A 19,363-nucleotide genomic window follows, 5' to 3' on the forward strand; every position below is an offset into this window, starting at 1 on the left:
AGGCTTCAGTCTTGGTGTTGTACATTCTATGGGTTTTAACAAATGTGTGATGACATGTATCTGTCATGTGCTGTCACATAGAATAGTTTCACTGCCTTAAAAGTACTCTGTGCTGTGCCTGTTCATCCCTCCCTTTGCCGTAACCCTTAACTCCTAACTTAAAAAGTTTTACTTTTTGGGGCGCCTGGGTGGCTCAGTGGTTTAAGGCCTCTGCCTTCGGCTTGGGTCATGGTCTCAGGGTCCTGGGATCGAGCCCCGCATTGGGCTCTCTGCTCAGCGGGGAGCCTGCTTCCTCCTCTCTCCCTCTGCCTGCCTCTCTGACTACTTGTGATCTGTCTGTCAAATATATAAATAAAAATCTTAAAGAAAAAAGTTTTACTTTTACCAGAATGTCATATAGTTGCAATCATACAGTGGATATCTTCTTGAATGTTTAAAAAATTAAAATTCCGAGGTAATTGAATATAGTGATTCAAGATAATCTCTGTCCTTTGTTATGTTCATCAGTGTAGGATCTGATGACATATGCCTTACTGACTGAAAACGTGTGATTTCTACAGACATTCGTCACATAGTGGGGAGGGTTGAGAACAATGACATCATATCCTACTACCCAGTGCTAATCATTGGTACCATTGTCGTCTAAGAGGTGGATCCAGATAGACTCTCCAGCAATCAAAGTAGGTCGTCTCAAGAGGTTTTACTTTATAGAACCAAAATCACTAAAATCACTAAAAGCTTTGATACTTATCTTGCAATTGGAAATAAGGCCAGAGAGAGTCTGTTTGCTCTGTTTTGCCATGCTGCAAAGTACAGTGGCTGTAGACCAAACTTTGTGATGAGGTGTTTCACCCCAATCTTAACAGCCCCTGCTGGAGATCTGGAGAAGTTCTGTTGTGTTACAGCAAAATAAGTACAGTCTTTTTAAACTGCGCCTCATAGTGAAAGTCCTGAGGAATCCAGAAGAATCCCGACATTGTCAGTCTATGATGATGATTCTGCTAATGACACCATTTTCTGTCAGTCTCAAGGGTTTGGTTAAAATTGTGGTCATTATAAAATCTCCTTGGTAGGTATCAAATTCTGATGGATACCATTCTTTTCTTGCATTTGGTAAATGTAGAGGAGAAAGTAAGATTTCTTAGTGAGTTAACTGCCTACCAATAGTATAATTAATATTCACTCCAGTGTGGTTGCCAGGTGTGGTCCCGAAGAATACTTTTTAACACATCATCAGTCTTACACTTTGAATATTCTGTATTTTTCTGTTGATTCAAAATGTATTTTGCTCTTTTCTTTAGTGGCGAATAAGACTTCTGAAGAAGACTCTTTAAGCAGGTAGGATTTTTATGGATTTTTAAACAAATTCTGTGTTAACAAGGGAATGCAGAGAAAAGCATTTATTGAGAGTTCTGCTGTGCGCTAGGCACTATATTATGTGCTTGACATTTATTACTTATATAGTCATTACAATAGCATCACAAAGTAGCTGTGCTGTTACAGCCAATTTTTTTGTTAATTAGTCAGCTGTGGTTCAGGAACGTTGATTAATTGACCTATGATTCCATAGCTAAAGAGTAGCAGACCCAGAAACCACCACTGCTGCTAACAAGAGCTTGAACGCTGCGAATTTTCCGTCTTGGAGGGGGCCGTGGTGCCCCCTGTGAGGCATAAGAAACTAGTCAGTTACTCACAGTTTGAAAATTCTGGCAGCGATGAGGACTTTGTTTCTGCAACCACACCTTTGAATAAGAAGCCCAGAACAACACCAAAGGAGTTAATACTAGAAACAAGGAAACCTAAACTGAAGAATCTCCAGAAAGAAGATATCCCACTACAAGAGAAAACCCCTTAAAAAGGATGGCTTTAGGTGACGAACTCTACCAGCGAGACTTGGAAGTGGCGCTAGCTTTATCCGTGAAGGAACTTCCAGCGGTCACCATCGATGTGGGAGAGGCTCCAGATAAAAGCACCAAAAAAATGTGGCAGCAGTGAAATTGGGACAATGACTAAGGCTCCCCATCTCTCCGATTGCAGTGTAGCCAGTGATGATTTAGATTTGGATTAGCTTACCGAGGAAGATGATGTGTACGGTGCTCAAGGGAAAAGAAAAGCAGCATCAACAGCTGTGGTAGGACAGAGGAAGATTCTTTGGGAAGGCAGTGATGGCCGTAGTGCTGACGACTCTGAACCAGCCACCTGGTGGAGAGTCTGAGGATGACTCTGATTTTAGGGAGAGCGAAGATGATGGTGCGAACGTCACTCTGGGAAAAAATAAAGTGGAAGAAATTAAAAAGAAAGAAATGAAGGTAAAATCCCCAGTTGGAAAAAAGGTGAAGAAACCTAAATCCAAACGTGATACTTTGGAAGTGACTTCAAGAGACTGTGCTCCAGCTGCCTGGAAATCAGAATCTCAGCTTTCACCAAAAAAGGCTTCCCTTTCTTCAGAGGCCACTTGGAAATCATTACAAATATGCAAACCTTCAGCTGGAAGCAGAAAACCTAAATAGATGCCACCAGCGCTATCTGGAAGCAGCAGCAGCAGCAGCAGCAGCCGCAGGAGCCCACTGGCAGGGGTGTCTGTTAAGTCTCCAAATCAGAGTCTCTGCCTTGGCTTGTCCAGATTAGCACAAGTGAAACCTTTGCATCCAAATGCCGCTAGTAGCTGAGTGTGGTAGTAAATGAAGGTTTGATTAAGAGAATAAGAGTTTTACAAGTGTGTTTCTATTTGAATTGTGTTTCTGTTTAAGGAGGGTATCATAATATAAAGGCATCCTTCAATGTAAAAAAAAAATGAGTAGTAGACCCATGATTTGACTGTCAGCCTGCGTGATTCCCACATCCATTCTTCTGTCCCTCAGCAGCACTGGGGTTAATTAAGGTACAGATTCTAGTCAGATCAACTCAGAGAGTCAAATTTAGTTATGTGTTTACATTTAGAGTTTTCTTAAGAAACCAGGTTAGTCCAAGAATTTGTCCTAATATATTTGACAACTAGTGATAACTAGGGGTAAATAGTGCAATGGTAACTAGTCTCTTGTTTTTACTGTCAAAGATTTTAGGATGGCTCTCATTACCCTGGCCATAGTACATAGCTTTTACATAAGCAAGACCTAATCAGGCAAATTCTTAGATATAGAGATGTCTGCTCTCCTTGAGATGAATGATTTTTCCAGAAGTGATGGATATGTAATCTAGGTGTAGGCCATGATACGTTAATTAATTTTATAATCTATTTAGAGGATATTTCTAAATGATTCTCTGTTTACTGACTTCCCACTCTAGTTTTCCCTTTAGGCTACTTCCCTTGACCAGTTCCTTGAAGCTTTTCCTTTTTTCTGTAGACTTTTTTCCTTTTCTCCATTGACTTTTCTCTAATCTTTTCTTGTTTTTTTTTTTTTTCCTTTCTTCTCTGCTTTTCTTGGTGTTGCTTTTATTCTATTAATTTTTTCCCTTTCTGCCAGCTAAGTATTCTCTGTTTTTCTATAGACAAAATCAAAAGCACATAGAATTTCAGGATTTTAGGGCATCTTAGAGATGAATTAATCAAAATACCCTCTGGTACTACAACCTGTGTTTAACATCCTCACCAAGTGATTATTTAAATGGAGAATTTGAAACGCAAAAGAGATTTAAGTGACTTATTTGGATATGATAAGTGACAGAAATGAGATTTACATTCAGGTTTTTTCCTTTTTTTCTCATCTTAATAGGTGAATGTTTTAATAATAGAAAGATGGGAGTGGGTCCAGTGAACACAGTGAAGGTGCGTAAGGAAGGAATTGGCATGAGAGGTCAAGTTTCAAGAATAACGACACTGGGTTGGATAGGAATAAGAGTTTTAGTAAAGATGTCAGAATATTTGGACTTATGATAAGTTAGATAAAGACGGATTACAGAAGTGAAGGACACACACACACACAGTAGAATGAAGGACACAGGATATTGGGAGTTGTTTAGAAAAGCATATTAAAATAGAGGGTTCAAGAAAATCATGAGCAGTTTTTTTGTTTTTTGGTTTAATTGAATGAACTGGCATACCTCAGGTTTTCTGTTGAGAAGTATTAAAATCATTTGAGCCATGGGGAAGGCTTTTTACAGCATATAGGAAAGTGATATCATCTACTTCCACCCCAATCTTGGCTTAGATCCTCTCGAGTAATGGGGGAATGGAGATTCTGAACTACACAGATGTATGGCCAAGGTAGTGGTCTCCTCACTCCACCTCTTTTTCTAATTCTTTGATGTCCTTCCCATGTACAGGTAGGATTTGGTGGGCTAAGACTGGCTGTCAAATCAGTAAAAGAGCTTCATTTGGGTAGTTGGTAACATGTCTACATTGAGATGATCAAATGGATGAAAATTCTGTTTAGCTTGTCCTCCAGGAGCAGGAAATGGCTCCTGCTCTTGGTCATTTGATGCTATGCTTGTTTTGGGAATCTGGTTTCATAGGCTAAAGATTTAAAAGGTTGGAGGGTACCACTGAGCCCTATAAAAGAGTGATCTAAGAGCTCACAGAAAGAAAATATTAGGCAGTGTATAGGGAAATAGAGGCACAGCTAGCTACCAGGACTCTATTTTTATAGCAGTCTCTCTTCTTGGGTGTCTCAGTGCTTTTGATGGTGTTTTGTTTTTTTTTAAAATTATTTATTTATTTATTTTATAAACATATAATGTATTTTTATCCCCAGGGGTGCAGTTCTGTGAATCACCAGGTTTACATACTTCACAGCACTCACCATAGCGCATACTCTCCCCAATGTCCATAACCCCACTCCCCCTTTCTGAACCCCCTCTCCCCTCAGAAACCCTCAGTTTGTTTTATGAGATTGAGAGTCACTTATGGTTTGTCTCCCTCCCAATTACATCTTGTTTCATTTATTCTTCTCCTATCCCCCTAACTCCCCATGTTGCTTCTCCATGTCCTCATATCAGGGAGATCATATGATAGTTGTCTTTCTCTGATTGACTTACTTCACTAAGCATGCTACCCTCTAGTTCCATTCAGTTGGTTGCAAATGGCAAGATTTCATTTCTTTTGATGGCTGCATAGTATTCCATTGTGTATATATACCACCTCTTCTTTATCCATTCATCTGTTGATGGACATCTAGGTTCATTCCATAGTTTGGCTATTGTGGACATTGCTGCTATAAACATTCGGGTGCACATGCCCCTTCGGATCACTATGTTTGTATCTTTAGGGTAAATACCCAGTAGTGCAATTGCGGGGTCATAGGGTAGTTCTATTTTCAACATTTTGAGGAACCTCCATGCTGTTTTCCAGAGTGGTTGCACCAGCTTGCATTCCCACCAACAGTGTAGGAGGATTCCCCTTTCTCCGCATCCTCACCAGCATCTCTCATTTCCTGACTTGTTAATTCTAGCCATTCTGACTGGTGTGAGGTGATACCTCATTGTGGTTTTGATTTGTATTTCCCTGATGCCGAGTGACGTGGAGCACTTTTTCATGTGTCTGTTGGCCATCTGGATGTCTTCTTTGCAGAAATGTCTGTTCATGTCCTCTGCCCATTTCTTGATTGGATTGTTTGTTCTTTGGGTGTTGAGTTTGCTAAATTCCTTATAGATTTTAGATTTCATTTCTTTTGATGGCTGCATAGTATTCCATTGTGTATATATACCACATCTTCTTTATCCATTCATCTGTTGATGGACATCTAGGTTCATTCCATAGTTTGGCTATTGTAGACATTGCTGCTATAAACATTCAGGTACACGTGACCCTTCGGATCACTATGTTTGTAAGTTTAGGGTTAAATACCCAGTAGTGCAATTGCTGGGTCATAGGGTAGTTCTATTTTCAACATTTTGAGGAACCTCCATGCTGTTTTCCAGAGTGGTTGCACCAGCTTGCATTCCCACCAACAGTGGAGGAGGGTTCCCCTTTCTCCACATCCTCACCAGCATCTCTCATTTCCTGACTTGTTAATTTTAGCCATTCTGACTGGTGTGAAGTGGTATCTCATTGTGGTTTTGATTTGTATTTCCCTGATGCCGAGTGATATGGAGCACTTTTTCATGTGTCTGTTAGCCATCTGGATGTCTTCTTTGCAGAAATGTCTGTTCATGTCCTCTGCCCATTTCTTGATTGGATTGTTTGTTCTTTGGGTGTTGAGTTTGTTAAGTTCCTTATAGATTTTGGACACTAGCCCTTTATCTGATACGTTGTTTGCAAATATCTTCTCCCATTCTGTCAGTTGTCTTTTGGTTAACTGTTTCCTTTGCCGTGCAAAAGCTTTTGATCTTGATGAAATCCCAGTAGTTCATTTTTCCCTTCCTTCCCTTGCCTTTGGCGATGTTCCTAGGAAGATGTTGCTGTGGCTGAGGTCAAAGAGGTTGCTGCCTGTGTTCTCCTCAAGGATTTTGATGGATTCCTTTCTCACATTGAGGTCCTTCATTCATTTGGAGTCTATTTTCGTGTGTGGTATAAGGAAATCGTCCAATTTCATTTTTCTGCATGTCTCTGTCCAGTTTTCCCAGCACAATTTATTGAAGAGGCTGTCTTTTTTCCATTGGACATTCTTTCCTGCTTTGTCGAAGATTAGTTGACCATAGAGTTGAGCGTCTATTTCTGGGCTCTCTATTCAGTTCCATTGATCTATGTTTCTCTTTTTGTGCCAGTACCATGCTGTTTTGATGATGACAGCTTTGTAATAGAGCTTGAAGTCTGGACTTGTGATGCCATCAACTTTGGCTTTCTTTTTCAGTATGCCTTTGGCTATTCGAGGTCTTTTCTGGTTCCATATAAATTTTAGGATTATTTGTTCCATTTCTTTGAAAAAAATGGATGGTATTTTGATAGCGATTGCATTAAATGTGTAGATTTCTTTAGGTAGCATAGACATTTTCACAGTACTTGTTCTTCCAATCCAGGAGCATGGAACATTTTTCCGTTTCTTTGTGTCTTCCTCAATTTCTTTCATGAGTACTGTATAGTTTTCTGCATATAGATTCTTAGCCTCTTTGGTTAGGTTTATTCCTTGGTATCTTATAGTTTTTGGTGCAATTGTAAATGGGATGGACTCCTTAATTTCTCTTTCTTCTGTCTTGTTGTTGGTGTAGAGAAATGCAACTGATTTCTGTGCATTGATTTTATATCCTGAAACTTTACTAAATTCCTGTACAAGTTCTAGCAGATTCGGAGTGGAGTCTTTTGGGTTTTTCACATATAGGATCATATCATCTGCGAAGAGTGATCGTTTGACTTCTTCTTTGCTGATTTGGATGCCTTTAATTTCCTTTTGTTGTCTGATTGCTGAGGCTAGGACTTCTAGTATTATGTTGAATAGCAGTGCTGATAATGGACATCCCTGCCGAGTTCCTGACCTTAACGGAAAAGCTTTCAGTTTTTCTCCATTGAGAATGGTATTTTCAGTGGGTTTTTCATAGATGGCTTTGATAATATTGAGGTATGTGCCCTCTATCCCTACACTTTGAAGAGTTTTGATCAGGAAAGGATGCTGTACTTTGTCAAATGCTTTTTCAGCATCTATTGAGAGTATCATATGGTTCTTGTTCTTTCTTTTATTAATGTGTTGTATCACATTGATTGATTTGTGGATGTTGAACCAACCTTGCAGCCCTGGAATAAATCCCACTTGGTTGTGGTGAATAATCCTTTTAATGTACTGTTGAATCCTATTGGCTAGTATTTTGGTGAGAATTTTTGCATCTGTGTTCATCAAGGATATTGGTCTGTAGTTCTCTTTTTTGGTGGGATCCTTGTCTGGTTTTGGGATCAAGGTGATGCTGGCCTCATAGAATGAGTTTGGAAGTTTTCCTTCCATTTCTATTTTTTGGAACAGTTTCAGGAGAATAGGAATTAGTTCTTCTTGAAATGTTTGGTAGAATTCCCCTGGGAAGCCGTCTGGCCCTGGGCTTTTGTTTGTTTGGAGATTTTTGATGACTGTTTCAATCTCCTTACTGGTTATGGGTCTGTTCAGGTTTTCTATTTCTTCCTGTTTCAGTTGTGGTAGTTTATATGTCTCTAGGAGTGCATCCATTTCTTCCAGATTGTGAAATTTGTTGGCATAGAGTTGCTCCTACTATGTTCTTAAAATTGTCTTTATTTCTTTGGTGTTGGTTGTGATCTCTCCTCTTTCATTCATGATTTTATTTATTTGGGTCCTTTCTCTTTTCTTTTTGATAAGTCTGGCCAGGGGTTTATTAATCTTATTAATTATTTCAAAGAACCAGCTCCTAGTTTTGTTGATTTGTTCTATTGTTTTTTTGGTTTCTATTTCATTGATTTTTGCTCTGATCTTTATGATTTCTCTTCTCCTGCTGGGTTTAGGGTTTCTGTCTTGTTCTTTCTCCAGCTCCTTTAGGTGTAGGGTTAGGTTGTGTACTTTTGAGACCTTTTTTTTTTTAATATTTTATTTCTTTGACAGAGAGAAATCACAAGCAGGCAGAGAGGCAGGCAGAGAGAGAGGAGGAAGCAGGCTCCCTGCGGAGCAAAGAGCCCGATGCGGGGCTTGATCCCAGGACCCTGAGATCATGACCTGAGCCGAAGGCAGAGGCTTTAACCCACTGAGCCACCCAGGCACCCCGAGACCTTTCTTGTTTCTTGAGAAAGGCTTGTACTTTCTCCAGCTCCTTTACGCGTAGGGTTAGGTTGTGTACTTGAGACCTTTCTTGTTTCTTGAGAAAGGCTTGTACCGCTATATATTTTCCTCTCAGGACTGCCTTTGCTGTGTCCCACAGATTTTGAACTGTTGTGTTTTCATTATCATTTGTTTCCATGAATTTTTTCAATTCTTCTTTAATTTCCTGGTTGACCCATTCATTCTTTAGAAGGATGCTGTTTAGTCTCCATGTATTTGGGTGCTTTCCAAATTTCCTCTTGTGATTGAGTTCTAGCTTCAGAGCATTGTGGTCTTAAAATATGCAAGGAACGATCCCAATCTTTTGATACCGGTTGAGACCTGATTTAGGACCCAGCATGTGATCTATTCTAGAGAATATTCCATGTGCACTAGAGAAGAATGTGTATTCTGTTGCTTTGGGATGAAATGTTCTGAATATATCTGTGATGTCCATCTGGTCCAGTGTGTCATTTAAGGCCTTTATTTCCTTGTTGATCTTTTGCTTGGATGATCTGTCCATTTCAATGAGGGGAGTGTTAAAGTCCCCTACTATTATTGTATTATTATTGATGTGTTTCTTTGATTTTGTTATTAATTGGTTTATATAGTTGGCTGCTCCCACAATAGGGACATAGATATTTTAAATTGTTAGATCTTCTTGTTGGACAGACCCCCTGAGTAGGATATAGTGTCCTTCCTCATCTCTTATTATAGTCTTTGGCTTAAAATCTATTTGACCTGATATAAGCATTGCCACCCCACCTTTCTTCTGATGTCCATTAGCATGGTAAATTGTTTTCCACCCCCTCACTTTAAATCTGGAGATGTCTCCGGGTCTAAAATGAGTTTCTTGTAGGCAACATACAGATTTTTTTTAAAAAAGATTTTATTTATTTATTTGACAGAGAGAGATCACAAGTAGACAGAGAGGCAGGCAGAGAGAGAGAGAGAGAGAGAGAGAGAGAGAGGGAAGCAAGCTCGCTGCTGAGCAGGGAGCCCGATGCAGGACTCAATCCCAGGACCCTGGAATCATGACCTGAGCCAAAGGCAGCGGCTTAACCCATTGAGCCACCCAGGCGCCCAGGTTTTGTTTTTTTATCCATTCTGATACCCTGTGTCTTTTGATTGGGGCAGTTAGTCCATTAACATTCATGTTAACTATTGAGAGTTTAGTGCCATTGTATTGCCTGTAAGGTGACTGTGACTGATTGTCTCTGTTCCTTTCTGATCTACTACTTTTAGACTCTCTCTTTGTTTAGAGGACCCGTTTTAATATTTCCTGTAGAGCTGGTTTGGTGTTTGCAAATTCTTTCAGTTTTTGTTTGTCCTGGAAGTTTTTATCTCTCCTTCTATTTTCAATGATAGCCTAGCTGGATATAGTATTCTTGGCTGCATGTTTTTCTCGTTTAGTGCTCTGAATATATCACACCAGCTCTTTCTGGCCTGCCAGGTCCCTGTGGATAAGTGTGCTGCCAATCTAATATTTTTACCATCGTATGTTACAGACTTCTTTTCCTGGGCTGCTTTCAGGATTTTCTCTTTATCACTAAGACTTGTAAATTTTACTATTAGGTGACGAGGTGTGGACCTATTCTTGCTGATTTTGAGGGGGGTTCTCTGCACCTCCTGGATTTTGATGCTTGTTCCCTTTGCCATATTAGGGAAATTCTCTCCAATAATTCTCTCCAATATACCTTCTGCTCCCCTCTCTCTTTCTTTTTCTTCTGGAATCCCAATTATTCTAATGTTGTTTCGTCTTATGTTATCATTTATCTCTCGAATTCTCCCCTTGTGGTCTAGTAGTTGTTTGTCCCTCTTTTGCTCAGCTTCTTTATTCTCTGTCATTTGGTCTTCTATATCACTAATTCTTTCTTCTGCCTCATTTATCGTAGCATTGAGAGCCTCCATTTTTGATTGCACCTCATTAATAGCTTTTTTTAATTTCAACTTGGTTAGATTTTAGTTCTTTTATTTCTCCAGAAAGGGCTTTTATATCTCCAGAGAAGGTTTCTCTAAATCTTCCATGCCTTTTTCAAGCCCGGCTAGAACCTTCAGAATCATCACTCTGAACTCTAGATCTGACATATTACCAATGTCTGTATTGATTAGGTCCCTAGCCTTTGGTACTGCCTCTTGTTCTTTTTTTTGTGTTGAATTTTTCTGCTTTGTCGTTTTGTCCACATAAGAGTATATGAAGGTAGCAAGTAAAATACTAAAAGGGTGGCAACGACCCCAGAAAAATGTGCTTTAACCAAATCAGAAGAGACCCCAAATCTGGGGGGGTGAAAGGGGATAAAAAGAGGTTCAGGAAAAAAAAGAAAAAATTAAAAAATGAAAACAAAGAAAAAATATAAAAAAGAAAGAAAAAATATATATATTATATAAACTGTTAAAAAAACGTTAAAAAAGAGAAGGGTAAAAGTTAAAAAAATTTAGTAGAAGAAGAAAAAAAATTTGAAAAAAAAATTAAATTAACTGCAAGTCTAAAGAATCATGGGGAGAAAGCCATGAGTTCCGTGCTTTGCTTTCTCCTGTGGAATTCCGCTGTTGTCCTTGGTATTGAACCTGCTTTCCTTGGTAGACGAACTTTGTCCTGGCTGGTTTTTTTGTTGATCTTCTTGGGGAGGGGCCTGTTGTAGTGACTCTCAAGTGTCTTTGCCTGAGGTGGAATTGTACCGCCCTTACCTGGGGCCGGACTAAGTAATCCACTAAGGTTCCCTTTTGGGAGCTTCTGTTCCCTGAACGCTTTCCATGGAGTTCTGGAGGACGGGAATGAAAATGGCGGCCTCCCAGTCTCCGGCCCGGAAGAACCAAGAGCCCAGGGCCCCACTCCTCAGTGCGCCCCCAGAGAACAGCGCCCAATCTCTCCCGTATCCCCGGTCTCCAGCCGTGCTCTGAACTCACCCAGCCTGCAACTGGTTCAAGGTAACCCCAAGCTGAGAGCTCACTCCTCGGCTCTGTTTCTGTAGCCGGCTTTCCCGTTCTAATACCTGCAAGCTCTGCGGCACTCTGACACCCCCGATCCTCTGTGACCCTGCGGGACCTGGGGCCACGCTGACCCCGTGTGGGCTTCACCCTGGTTTAGCCTCTGGAGCAATATCCCTCAGTGGAGCAGACTTTTTTTTTTTTTTTAGATTTTATTTATTTATTTGACAGAGAGAGAGATCACAAGTAGGCAGAGAGGCAGGCAGAGAGAGAGGAGGAGGCAGGCTCCCTGCTGAGCAGAGAGCCCAATGCGCGGCTCGATCCCAGGTCCCTGAGATCATGACCTGAGCCGAAGGCAGCGGCTTAATCCACTGAGCCACCCAGGCGCCCCAGTGGAGCAGACTTTTAAAAGTCCTGATTTTGTGCTCCGTTGTTCCGCCGCTTGCCGGGAGTCGGCCCCTCCCCCCCGCGGTCTATCTTCCTGTGGTTTTGGATTCACTTCTCCACCAGTCCTACTTTTCAGAAAGTGGTTGATTTTCTGTTTTTAGAATTGCTGTTCTTCTCTTCGATCTCCTGTTGGATTTTTAGGTATTTGCAATGTTTAGATAAGCTATCGAGCTGATCTCCTGCTACCTGATGTAGTCTCAGCCTGCTACTTCTCCGCCATCTTGACTCCTCCCTCACTTATGATGATTTTTAAGGTGTTGCTAGTTCATATACCTAAATAAGGCAGGACCTGTGTAGGGAAAAAGTTGGACCTTATAGTTTTTAATCTCTCTGGGAACAGTATTCCCACTAATGACATAAATTTGTTCTTTAACATTTGTATATTTGTTTGCTTATTTTTTAAAATTGAAGCATAGTTGACACATAATGTTATGTTGTGTTTCAGGTGATTTAAGAGCTCTGAATGTTACACCATGCCTACTACAAGTGTAGCTACTCTCTCTTACTGCATGATGCTATTACAATACCCTTGACTGTATTCCCTATGCTGTACTTGGATCCCTGTGACTTACTCTAACTGGAATCCTGAACCTCCCATTCCCCTTTACCCATTTTGTCCATCCCCCACCCCCCTCCCTTCTGGCAATATAGAATTCTCTGTATTTCTGAGTCTGTTTCTGTTTATTTTTGCTTACTGCTCTTGCCTCAGGAGCAGTAAAAGCAAAAAGAAACTGTTGGGACCACATCAAAATCAAAAGGTTTTGCACAGTGAAGGAATCAATCCACACAACAAAAAGGAAACCTATGGAATAGGAGTAAATATTTGCAAATGACATAGCCAATAACGGGTTAGTATACAAATAAAAAGAATTGATAGAACCCAGCACCCAAAACACAACCGAATTTAAAAATGATCAGAAGACACGAACAGACATTTTTCCAAAGAAAACACACAGATGACCAACAGGCACCTAAGAAGATACTCAGCATCACTCATCATCAGGGAAATGGAAATCAAAACTATAATGAGATACCACTTCCTACCTGTCAGAATGGCTAAAATAAAAAACATAAGTAACAATGTTGGCAAGTATGTGGAGAAAAGGAATCCTCTTGGATTATTGGTGGGAATTCAAGCTAATGCAGCCACTGTGGAAACAGTATGGAATTTCTTCCAAAAGGTAAAAACTGAACTACCCTACAATCCAGTAATGACACTATTGGGTATTTACTCCCCAAAATACGAAAATACCAATTTGAATGGATACATGTACCCCTGTGGTTACTACAGCATTAGTTACAATAGTCAGCCCGAGTGTCCATTGATAGATGAATGGATAAAGAAGAAGTGGCATATATATACAATGGAATATTCAGCCATAGAAAAGAATGAAATTTTGTGATTTGCAGTGAAATGGAGGGAACTAGAGAGTATTGTGCTAAGTGGAGTTAAGTCAGCGAAAGACAAATACCATATGATTTCACTCATATGTAGAATTTAAGAAACAATAGAAATGAGCAAAGAAAAAAACAACAAGAAATGAGAGACAGACAATGAAGAAACCGACTCTTAACTATAGAGACCAAGTTGATGGTTACCAGAGGGGAGATGGGTGGGGGAATGGGTGAAATAGGAGCTAAGTGTTAAGGAATGCACTTGTCGTGATGAGCACTGGGTGATAGAATTTCTAAATCATTATACTGTGTACATGAAACTAATATAGCACTGTGTGTTAATGATACTGGAATTAAAATAAAAACTTAATAAAAAAAACAGAGGCCAAAGTTCAATTACATCAAGAAACTTTATTCAATAAATAAATAGATGAACTTTCACTCGATTTTTCTTTTTCATGAACTTGTTTTTGTTGTATATTTTGCTCTAAAGTATTTCCATTAAACCTGGTGATGGTAACGCTTCATGGCCTACATCAGATGATGAAGACTTAAGTTTGACTATGAAGGTAATGTACACTCTTGTGAAATTAATTTTCCTGCTCTGAATTTAGTTTTGTGTATTATTTACTCTTAAAATTTAACAGTGGCTTGCCTATCATCATTTTATGTTTGAAGTAGAATGTTGGTCAGAACAAACCATTTTATAGAAATATGAGAAGTTGAATTTTTTTTTTTTAACTCTGTTAAATATCGAAGGTGGAAAAAATGGGCTGGAAATATATAATAACAGGAAAATTATATTGGGAAAAGCTTTCCCATGATGGAGGAAATATGACATTTGGTCAAGGATAAGGATTCTTACTGTGAGTTTTAAATTATCTTATCATGACTTTTCTTTTCCTTTCTCTTTCTCTCTCTCTCTCTCTTTCTAACATGACTTTTATAGTATTCATGCCTCAATGAGTCTTTAGTGGACCCAGTTTTTTATTGCAGATTGCTTTTTCTTGGACATTTTTTATTTTGGTAGCATGTAGTTTTATGAAAGAAGATTTTTTTTCGCTTTTTCTATCCCTTGTTTTACATTTAGACCAAAATAAGTTTGGAAATTGCAGAAATTCAGAAATTTAAACTGCCTCTCAAAATTTATATTGCAAAGGCATTCTACTGTGTTTTCAAAATAATTCCATAAAGAGTATAGTTAAAACTCTTTAAGGGAAGAATACATGTTTTGCCTAAAATAATAATTAACACTAGAAGGACAGGCTTTTCATATCCATATGGTAAATTGTCTAATTTCAGAAACCTTTTATATTATAGTTTTTAAAAATATTTACTCATAATCTTTGTATCAGATTCTAAGATTTAAACTTTCAGTCACTTTATATTTATTTGAATATTCATGTTAAAGCTCCTGCATCATGATAAGCTATTGGATGTTAGGAAACATAATTGCGCATCTCCTGGAACACCTAGAATAAAACCTTGCCTGAAGAAGCAATTTTAATATTTTTTGAATGTGAATTAATGAGCAGACAGATGGAATTCTGTATAATGGAATGTTATAAGTAATGTAATGTGCATAATAAGTTATAATTAAATATTAAAATTTTAAAAATACATAATTAAAAATTTATATTCCTTTTTCATGTTTAGTATTTATAAGTGCAAATGAATTATGTTGAGGAAATAAATAAATAAGAAAGAAGGTTACAGTATATTTTTTACTATCCTCTAATTGTGAGCTTAGAATTTTAGATAGACTGTCTTTTTTCTCCTGTATTTTTTTTCCTGCTTTGTTGAAGATTATTTGACCATAGGTTGAGGGTTCATATATGGAATCTATTCTGTTCCACTGGTCTGTGTGTCTGTTTTTGTGCCAGTTCCATGTGTTCATCATCATTAGTCATCAGAGATATTCAAAGCAAAAACACATTGAGATACCACCTTACACCAGTTAGAATGGCCAAAATCAACAAGACAGTAAACAACAAGTGTTGAGAGGATGCGGAGAAAGGGGAACCTCCTTACAGTGTTGGTGGGAATGCAAGCTGGTGCAACCACTCTGGAAAACAGCAAGGAAGTTATGTTGAGTGAAATAAATCAAGCAGAGAGAGTCAATTATCATATGGTTTCACTTACTTGTGGAGCATAAGGAATAACATGGAGGACATAGGGAGATGGAGAGGAGAAGGGAGTTGAGGGAAATTGGAAGGGGAGAAGAACCATGAGAGACTATGGACTCTGAAAAACAATCTGAGGGTTTTGAAGGGGCGGGGGGTGGGAGATTGGTTGAGCCTGGTGGTGGGTATTAAGGAGGGCACGTATTGCATGGAGCACTGGGTGTGGTGCATACACAATGAATTTTGGAACACACACATCTCTCATAATCCTCACCCCATGAGAAAATGTAGGCTAGTAAATGGCAGAACAGATTTGAATCTACATTTGAATGATTCCAAAACCCATGTTCTTTGTGTAGTGGTGCTCATTTGACAATGGTGAATATTACAATTATTTTACCAAATGTGTTATTTGTAATCCTTAATACTATTAATTTTTTTTCTAGAATACCTCAAAACCAAACTTAAGACAACTAATGATTGATTCTCAGCTTTTCAAGAACTGTAAGCTCTTTGAAGACTTGTGTTATTCACTGATTTTTGTCCGTTCTTGTGTTAGTCAGTAATTCGAAATTACAGATATTTTCATATACTCTTTATTTTGTTTTTTACTAAGTGGAAACAAAACCTGGCCTTGTATCACCGGGAGATAAAACTGTATTTGAGGATGATAATTCTGATAACAAATGTGAAGATACGGTTGGCGTTCCTTCCAAACCATCAGTCGACGTCTGTGACTCTTCTGCTTTGCCATCACCAGATTCTATTCTAAAACCTCCTTTCACATTGTTAGGCCTTGGTCTTACAAAGGTACGTTGTTTCATTTTAAACTTTTCCCGATGTTTTTTTCATATTTCATCCTCTTGATCCTTATAATGAAAAGAATCGTAGGAAGAAAGGGAAGTCCTCGAGATCATAAGAGAAAACAGTGTCATAATGGTAGAGAGGTAATTGGATTGAGATTTATAAAGGTTGGTGGGAGTAAACAGTTCTTAGGGATGCCATTATGGAAGGACAGAATTAGAAAGCAACTGGAAAGAACAGCTGTAGGTGGATGTGAAGATGCGGGAGGACACGAAGGGAAAGAATTCATTTAAGAAGGGTGAGATGAATGTAAACTTGCAGAGTTGAGAGAGATTATGATAAAAACACAATAGCAGTAGTGGGGCTATGGGAGAGCAGATACTCTACATTATAAAATATGGTAGAAATTATTTTAAGTTTCTGATTTATTTTTAATTGTATCTGCATATACATACACACACATCAAATGAATGAACTCACAGTTTATAGTTTTTTTCCTAATATGAACTATTTGTCATTATAGAATCATAAGGAAGGAAAGGTTGCTAATGGAGTATACAGAATTATTTCTGGGAGATGATTTTTACTTTTTCAAATATCTCCAATAGTGGAAACATTTTATATTACTAGGAAACATTAGTATTCATAGCTATTAGTTTTGGGGGGTTCTTTTTAGATTTAAAAAATTTTAAGTAATCTCTATACCCAGCATGGGGCTTGAACTCACAACCCTGAGATCAAGAGTCACACCCTTTTCCCACTGAGCCAGCCAGGAGCTCCCACAGTTGTTAAATTTAACATGTGAATTCTTTTATATCTGAAATTCAGAAGTACTGGTGATTTTATTTATTTATTTTTTTGTCCCTTTCTTCTTTCCTCATGTGAATATTGGGTCCTGCTTGATAATGACACATGTATTTGGAGGCTTTAAAACCTTTAACTTGGATGATCATGATTATTTTTTAATACTAGATTCTTTCTCTGGTCCTTAACTACTGGTGAAATATGCTGCTCATAGTGGAATAAGAAAACCATGTGAATTTTAAAATAGAGTTTTATATTTTTCTCATATATCGTAGTACTTAAAAATGCCTCAGAATTCTAAAATCCCATATTTCTCTTATTAATATAAATCTTTTAAGATTAATTTTTAAAAATGAGTATTCTTACAAAAATCTTGAATTGGTGTTTTGCAGTTAAATCTTTATTAATCTTAAAAATGGTATTCATTACAGAAATGAATCTTGCTTATGTATATATTTTTTCTAAAGATTTATTTCAGAGCAAGGGAGAGACAGAGTTGGGGGGGAGGAGGGACAGAGGGAGAGGAAGAGAGAAGGAAAGAAGCAGACTCCCCGCTGAGCAGGAGCATGATGTGGGACTCAGTCTCACAAACCTGAGATCCTCACCTGAGGATCTCACCTGACCACCCAGGTGCCCATTAACTTGCCTACATTAATAAAAATATATTTTCTATCCTTGAAACTAATGTTGAAGTATGTAATTGAGATATTGAATCCCATGGTTTTCCCCCTCTGCTTTTATTTTTGTTCTGAAAATTTCAAGAGTTCTGTGTAGGTTTACATTATTTAATAATATCAGGTTGGTATATTTTAGTATATATATTTATCTTTTTTTTAAAAAAGATTTTTATGTTTTTATTTGACAGAGAGATCACAAGGAGGCAGAGAGGCAGGCAGAAAGAGGGGGGAAGCAGGCTCCCCGCTGGGCAGAGAGCCCGATGTGGTCCTGGATCCCAGGACCCTGAGATCATGACCTGAGCTGAAGGCAGAGACTCAACCCACTGAGCCACCCAGGCACCCGATATTTATCTTTTTAACCATAAGTAATGTCATTTTTCCTACTCCAAATGTATTTGTCTAGAATTTTCTTCTTAAGTCTTCTGGGTGCTTTGGGATGTCTGGGTGGCTCAGTCAGTTAAGCATCTATCTTTGATTCAGGTCATGATCCCAGGGTGCTGGGATTGAGTCCTGCATTGGGCTTCTTGTTCAGCGGGGAGCCTGCTTCTCCCTCTCCCTGCCCTCCCTCTACTTGTACTCTCTGTCTCTGACAAATAAATAAATAAAATCTTTAAAAAAAAAGTCTCCTGGGTGCTTTAAATTTGGTATGTCCCAGATTGAAGACATTGTTTCTGACCCTTTCTTCTTCCCTGACTTTTTGTAATCTGCTCTGTCATTTGTTTTCCCCATCCTAGTAGATAGCACCACTGAAACACTGAAGTAGGAAAAATCCTGGACTCCAAACTTCCCTGAAATTACTACATCCAGGGGTACTTGGGCGGTTTGCTCAGTTAAGCATCCGACTGTTGGTGTTGGCTCAGGTCATGATGTCAGGGTCTTGGTATGAAGCCCCGGGTCGGGCTCCATACTGAGTAGGGAGTCTACTTGAGGATTCTCTCTCTTCCTCTCCCTCTGCCCCTTTACCTGCATGCACACACCCTCTCCTTCTAAATATAAATAAATTAAATCTTTTTAGAAAAAAAATCATCACATCTCTACCTCTGAAAACAATAATACATTATGTTAATTAATTGAATTTAAATTAGAAAAAGGAGTGCCTAGGAGGCTCAGTCGGCTAAGCATCTGCCTTCAGCTCAGGGCATGACCGTAGGGTTCTGGGCTTGAGTCCCTTGTTGGGCTCCTTGCTCAGCGAGGAGTCTGCTTCTCTCTCTGCCTGCTACTCTTCTTGCTTGTGCTCTCTCTCTGACAAATAAATATAAAACCTTTAAAAAATATTAAAAAGCAAAAAAAGAAAAAAAAATCACCACATTCAGTCACTCTCCATTCATTATTTTGTACCTGCTTCCCATTTTTCATATCTTACTATAATTCCCTCTCTCACCTACAATTTTGAAATCCTCTTCTGGTTTCTGGTTTGGGTTCCTTTTTTTTTTTTTTAAAGATTTTATTTATTTACTTGACAGACAGATCACAAGTAGGCAGAGAGGCAGGCAGAGAGAGAGGAGGAAGCAGGCTCCCCGCTGGGCAGAAAGCCCGATGCAGGGCTCGATCACCTGCATCAGGGATCATGACCTGATGCTCC

General features: G+C 38.8%; 1 protein-coding gene across 1 annotated transcript in view; it reads left to right on the forward strand.

Annotated features, from left to right (window-relative positions):
* The window catches only part of LOC123946514 (ankyrin repeat domain-containing protein 26-like), a 123,131-nt gene that overhangs the window by 16,978 nt on the left and 86,790 nt on the right, over positions 1-19,363 (forward strand). Inside the window, 4 exon segments of the mRNA XM_046011876.1 lie at positions 1,302-1,338; positions 13,867-13,942; positions 15,943-16,000; positions 16,113-16,306. Of these exon segments, the coding sequence (XP_045867832.1) occupies positions 1,302-1,338; positions 13,867-13,942; positions 15,943-16,000; positions 16,113-16,306 (365 nt within the window).

This window comes from Meles meles, chromosome 7 (assembly GCF_922984935.1).
Source record: "Meles meles chromosome 7, mMelMel3.1 paternal haplotype, whole genome shotgun sequence".
NCBI classification, from domain to species: domain Eukaryota; kingdom Metazoa; phylum Chordata; class Mammalia; order Carnivora; family Mustelidae; genus Meles; species Meles meles.